At 42.2% G+C, this 6,554-nt stretch overlaps 1 protein-coding gene across 1 annotated transcript in view; it reads right to left on the bottom strand.

The window, feature by feature from the left end:
* The window catches only part of CSUI_004282 (pyruvate dehydrogenase complex subunit pdh-e2), a 10,460-nt gene extending 3,931 nt beyond the window's left edge, over window positions 1–6,529 (bottom strand). The window contains exons 1-7 of the mRNA XM_068064475.1: window positions 6,232–6,529; window positions 5,110–5,460; window positions 4,043–4,296; window positions 2,199–2,857; window positions 1,644–1,674; window positions 638–759; window positions 124–348 (exon numbers count right to left, since the gene is read on the bottom strand). Coding sequence (XP_067923549.1) covers window positions 124–348; window positions 638–759; window positions 1,644–1,674; window positions 2,199–2,857; window positions 4,043–4,296; window positions 5,110–5,460; window positions 6,232–6,283 — 1,694 coding nt within the window. The 5' untranslated portion in view covers window positions 6,284–6,529. The remainder of the gene's footprint in view (window positions 1–123; window positions 349–637; window positions 760–1,643; window positions 1,675–2,198; window positions 2,858–4,042; window positions 4,297–5,109; window positions 5,461–6,231) is intronic.
* Between the last annotated feature and the right edge of the window lie 25 nt (window positions 6,530–6,554).

Genomic DNA, 6,554 nt, shown 5'->3' with positions numbered 1-6,554 from the left:
CCCGCCATTCATATATAATCTTCTCCACATGGATAGACACACACACCTAGACAGACACGTTGTTGATCTATGAGAGATTTGTATACAAGGATGAAGAATAGATCCGATCTCCCTTCTTCTAACCTGAAGATAGGCACCGAGAGCGTGGCCTCCATATTCCTTGCAATTGCCTTCTGCATTGAATCGAAAGGGAGAATACCACTAGCAGGAACATCTCCTAGACAACTTCCTTCTTTCTCCTTCTTCTTTTCTTCTTCTCCCACAATTGTCACCTTCGCTTCTTCTGAAGAAAGATTCAAGTGGGCTCGCACATCTGCTACGGTGACGCGACCGCTTGTTCCTGATCCTCTGGGAAGAAGCAGAGGAAGAGCAACAAGGGAGAAAGAAACATACAAAGAAGACAGATATGTATATGAGAAAGAGCGAAGAAAGAAGGAAAAGGGAAGAAGAGGAAAGGAGTTGTCTGGATGGGGTGGAGAAATGATTCGGCAGGAAAAAATCCCATGAAAAAGAAGGAGGAGAGATGGGGTGTACATACACCTAAAAGAAAGAGAAGTTCAGAGGGATGAAGACAGAGAAGTTAAGAAAGGGAAGAAAAGAGGGAAATAAGAGGATGAAGAAGAAGAAAATAACTTACTTCACATCAGCTAGATTAACCTTATGCTTCTTGGAGAGCTCCACTGCATTGAACGTGGCTAAAGGCTCGCCTGTAGGATCACGCGCTATAGGCCGTCTCTCTTCTTGCAGCGTTTCTCCTCCCTAGAAAGATAAAGAAAAGAAAGAAAGGAAAAAAGAAAGTCAAGTTTTGAAAAGTCAGACGACAAATGTGAGAGAACACTGGACTTGTGGATAGGAGAGAAGAAGGAGACAAACAAGAAGAAGAGAAAGTGAGATAGATAGACAGATAGTTAGATAGATAGATATGTGATCTGATGGGTCGTCCATTCAGACAGATCCACATGAAGAGACAGAAAGAAGAAACCGAGACAGAAGAGAGAAGAAGAGAAGGTACAGATGAAGAAGAGAGAAAGAGAAAGAGAAGAAGAAGAGATATGGAGAGGCAAGAGTTCTTCTTGACGTCTCCTCTGCATGTGCAAGGAGAAGGAGAGTTTTCCTTTTCAGAGAAAAGATAGATTTCTCCTGAGGTAGTTAGTCTCTCCCTTTCTCAACGAAGAAAGGAAGGCAAACACAGTAGCAGAAGGAGAGAACAGACGACAACGACGATGATGACCGATAAACGAGAGGGCGAGAACCCACGAAGGTGCAGGAGGTGTACATACACCCGGACCACAACATAGAAGACAACTATGGCCAAGTTGGAGTGCACATCACTCGCCCTCTTTCCTAGAGATCGATTTTCTTCTTCTTCTATTGTTTACAGATGACTCGGAAGACTTCGTGAGACCCCCAGAAAAGAGAAGAGAAAGAAAGAGAGAAGAATGATCTTCTAAAAGAAACCGACACAAAGAAGAGACTGCTTGTCTATCCTGAGGTGAAGAGATAGATCTCTTATTGGCTATGAAGAAGACTAAGATGATGACGATGGTGTTCCGTGGCGTACTGTCTATAAATACGAAAGAGAAAGCTTCTTTCTGTTCTTTTCTTCTCTTTCTTCTTCTTCTTCCTTTTTCTTGCCTTCTCACCTGCATGGACGCCTTCTCCCTGCCGTACATTCTGAAGAGAAACACATGAATAAGAAAGCTCCCGAGAATGAGTAAAGAAACGAAGAAGAAAGAACGAGAGAGAGAAAGGAGGGGGACAGCATCTTGAAAGGAAGAGACAAAGAGAAAGAGTGTGCTCTGTCAAAAGGAGTGATAGAAGAAGAAGAAGGAGTATCGACTTCGATAAGATCTAAATTCAACCGATCAAACAGACACCCGTGCGGATCTTCTTCTTCTTCTGTTTGAAAAGAACAATATGGAAGATAGATTTCTCTGGGAAAGGAGGTTGTCTGTGACCTTTCTTTATCTATCTATCTATCTATCTCTCTCTCCACATGCATGTATATATAGCAGTATGGGCGTATACGTATGTCAATCTCTACACCTCCCTAGAAAGAAAGAACGGAAAAGCAAGAGAGAGAGAAGATTCGTACGCACTTCTTCTTACTCCCCTCGAACTCGCCTTGTGGACTTTCTTCATTCTTCTTCGTTCTTTTCTTCTTTTCATTTTCTTTTCTCTTCTTTCTCCGAACTTACGCGACAGCTTTGGGAAGATAAGGAGGAGGAGAATCCGAGACAAGAAGTGTATGAGGGGGAGGGACACGTAGGTTTAATCTTTCTAACATAGCACTCTTCATCTTTGATCCATCTCCATCCTGTCCTTTTGTTTCTCCTCCTAATCCTAGATAATCTTTGCCTTTCTGTGGAAGACTTCCTCCTTTACTTTGACTTAAGCGATGAAGAAATTCTTCTTGAAGATCTCGAGCTGTTAGTCCTTCTGGCAATTGATCTTTCACATCTTGATCTACTGATGGAGACACCCAGCTAGCTAGCTGTGTCCTATGTCTAGCAAAGGCTTCTGATGACCCCCCTCCACCTCCTTCTCTCTTCCTCTCTTCTTGTTCTTTTCGAGAGAAGGAAGAAGGAGATAGAGAAGAAGGAGAGGCCAATTCATCCTTTCTTTGAGAAGAGACTTCTTCTCTCGAAGACGAAGAGAGAGAAGACTGCTTGGAGTGTTTTAATGCCTCTTGAACCTTCGGTATGTCATCTTGAGTAGACACAACAATAGCCACTGTCGAGCCAACCGGTGCCGAAGAGCCTTCAGGGAGAGTAATAGCTGCGATATATCCTTCCTCGAAAGATTCCACATCCATATCTGCCTTGTCACTCTCCACTACCATTAACGTCTCTCCCATCTAGACAAACAGAAACACAAAGAGAGGAAAGCACTTCATCCACAGATAGACAGAGAGAAAGAAAGAGAGAGAGGGGTAGACATTTCGATACATAGATGCATATGCAAAGTATCTACATGTGAAGAAACATGTATATACATATATATACATGCGTATATATATGTACATGTATATATAGGGATAAGAAAGAGGCATATATAGGCGGTTAGGTAAGTAGATAGAGCGAGAGATAGATAGCTATATGGTATATATATAGATAGCTAGCTAGATAGATAGATAGAGATGAATAGTTGTGGTTAGTGCTCCTGTTCATCTGACGGCTAACTCCATCACTTCTGTTTACCAAGAAAGTATGTTTCTTAATAATTACATACGTATATATATATATATATAAAGACATCTCTCTCTCTATATATAGATGTACACGTGTGGAATTAGAACGGCGTCTGATGTAGGAGAACGAGGAGTAGAGAAAGGACTTGATCTATTTATGACTCTACAATGCCAGTTAGGTGTACGTACACCCGACTTCTTCATACTTCCTCTCTCCAGTATATCTATCTCCATACACATATAGGTAGATAGATGACTATGAAGTATACCTACACATGTTGTGTACGACTAGGCAACCTCCATCATTCAACACACCCCCGGAAAGACTTTTACACACTTATACACCTCCTCTTCTTTGCTTCCTATAGAGATAGACATCTGGGTAGATTCATATAGATGTAGACATAGAAACAGCCTACACTCCGGCAAGAGATTCGAAAGAAATACCGACTGATGTATCTATATATCATTAGAGAGAGATACCTATCTGTAGAGATGTAGGAGTTAGAAACTATAGTAGTCTTCGCACCTCTATCGTTAGAAGAAAGCTTTTCTTGTTGTACTCCCGACGCACCTCCCTTCCCCAGCACCTCATACTCCTATCAGTTAGAGACACATGCAACACCATAGATGGAGATTTACACAGGAAAGACACAGATACCCCAATGAAGAAGAAGAAGAAAAGAACGAAAAAGAAGAAACATCTTTCACTCTTTCCTTGTTTCTTTCTATACAACAGAAAAGCACGGTTAATCGTCTACTTCTCCCTCTTCGGAAGAAGAAGTAAACTCTCTTCAACTTTCTTTCTTTCTCTCTCACTCTTTCTTTCTTTCTTTCTTTCTTTCTTCTTACCTGTATGGGGTCTCCGACTTGTTTGTTCCATTTAGAGATTTTGCCGGAGGTCATTGTAGAAGAGAGCGAAGGCATAAATATCTCTCGTGCACCTTCAGGCATTCTGGCTTTGTTTTCTAAGACTTCTCCTCCTTGTTCTCCCCCCTCACCCCCCTTGATCAACCCCCCCCCTCCCTCTGAAGACGCGAGGACACCCACGACAGATCCAACAGCTACGGGAACTCCCTCCTTCACAGAAATACGCTCGAGCACACCTACAGAGAGAGAGAAAGAAAGATAGATAGACAAAAAAGAGAACAAGAGACAGTCAGAAACATATGTAGAAGCAGTGTACATACACCGCAAAACGGGTGTGAGAGAAAGGAGAGGAGAGATTGATGCATACACTCACTCTCTCTCTCTCTCTCGATATTTCCTTCCCTAGCGTTTACGGTACGAAGATATATATACATGAGGAAGCCCTGCGTCCTTTTGCGTTCTTCTTCTTCTTCCTTATTTACGATACACAGATGTGGAGGTAACACATGCTTATACATAGCTATATAATTTGTCACACATCTCTTCCAGCTCTTATCATTCTTCTATCAGAAACTCATCTATCTTTGATCTGTCTATGTATCTTTAGTCTATCTATCCTTAGTCTCTCTATCTATCTATCCATCTATCTCCGTCACCAGATGACATTTCTTCTCGTAGCATTTCCTCTTTTCTTCTTGTCTTTCCTCCTCCCCCGTCATCTCCCTCTGTCCTTGATCTCTCTCTACCTTTCGTTCTCCTTCTCCGCTTCATTCACTAAGAAGCAAAAGAAGAGACGAAAGAACAACAAGCAAAAGCTCGAGCAACGACACACCGAACTGCAGAGATGAAGAGCTGAGAGATCTGAAGAGAACCTCTTCCTCCTCCTCCTTCTTCTCCTCCTCCTCTTCCTCTCCTCTCTTACAGGCACAGCCATCCCACCGTCATACCGCACACAAGCACATTCCAAATCATCTTTCTTTCTCTTCTTTCTCTGCCTCTTCATCTCCCTCTACTTCCTCTTCTTCTCTTTCTTTCTTTCTCTTCCTTACCGTTATGAGGGGCTTCCACATCCATATCCGCCTTATCACTTTCTACGATGAAGAGAACCTCGCCCTTTCTCACTTGTTCTCCTTCTCTCTTCTTCCACACAGAGATATGCCCTTTCTTCATACTTGGAGATAGAGAAGGCATGACAAGCTCACTCCGAAAGATGTCTTTCTCTGATAAAGAAGAAGAAGAGGAATCGCCTTCTCCTTTTCCTGGAGAAGAAGAAGAAGAGAGAAGAGCTAGGCCTTTCTGTTGAATAAGAGGGATGTCTTCTTCCTTCTCAGCAAGAAGGGCGACGGGCGATCCAACACGAGCGGCGCTCCCCTCAGACACCAAATGAGAGGCCATGTAACCTACAAAGAAAGAAAGCAAGAGAGGAAGAAAGAGATGAAGAAAGAAAGCAAGAGAGAAAGAAAGAGATGAAGAAAGGAAGAGAACGGGGAGGAGGAGAAGACGAAGAAGAGAGAGATGAAACAAGAGAAGAAAAAGAGAGAAAGGAGAGACGAGAAAGAGAAAGAAAAGAAAGAAGGAAAGAAGAGAGGAACGGAGAAGAAGAGATGTGGGAAATAGAGAGAGAGGATAGAAACAAACTCAACATAGATAGGTAAAGGACAGAAAGAATGAAATACATTAAGAAGGATCGATAGAGACAATTAAAGAATAAAGAAAGATCGATTAATTACGGACAGATCAATAGATAGATCAGAAATAGATAGATCGATAGAAGACTGGTAGGGTTATCGTGCAAGTTGCAGGTATAGTGGCGCATAGTGGGGGGGGCCAGGGAGGGGAGAAGAAGAAGAGATGAGAATACACCTCATTATCGATATGAAGAAAGAAGTAGAAGTAGGAGGAGTTGCTGGATGATACTTTGTATAAGTAGGCCCTCGAGTAAGCAAGGAGAAAGGGAGAGAGAAAAAGAGAGAGAGAGGAGTGAATGAAAGGAAAAGAAGTAAGAAGTAAGGAGAAGAAGAGAGAAAGGAGGAGGAAGAGAGAGAAGAACATGACTGAGGAGAAGAAACCTAAGGTGGAAGAAAGGAAAGAAACGACCAAACATAAGAAGAAATAGAGGAAGAGACAAGAAGAGAGAGAGAGAAAACAAGAGAGCTAGTCTGACTAGTTACCTTCGTCAAAGGCTTCCACATCCATATCTGCTTTGTCACTCTCCACTACCATTAAGACATCCCCGGGCTATCCACACATACACATATATACAATTCAAAGACACACCCCAAATAGGAAAGAAAGGTATTCAGAAAGGAGAAGAGGAAAAAGAAGGAAGAGACATATCAAAAGAGAAGGAAAGAAAGAAAGAAAGAAAAGAGAAGGAAAGATGGAGAAAGCAGACTCTCTTCTCTCTTGTTCTTTTCTTCTACTTCTTTTAGCGAGGGCAGGGGGAGATAGAGAGAGGGAAAGTAAGTCTTTCTTCTTCCTCTTCTTCTCTAAA

The sequence above is a fragment of the Cystoisospora suis genome (assembly GCF_002600585.1).
Source record: "Cystoisospora suis strain Wien I chromosome Unknown contig_1970, whole genome shotgun sequence".
Taxonomy (NCBI): domain Eukaryota; phylum Apicomplexa; class Conoidasida; order Eucoccidiorida; family Sarcocystidae; genus Cystoisospora; species Cystoisospora suis.
The sequence above is the reverse complement of the archived record's forward strand: the minus strand, read 5'-3'. Positions and strand labels throughout refer to the sequence as shown.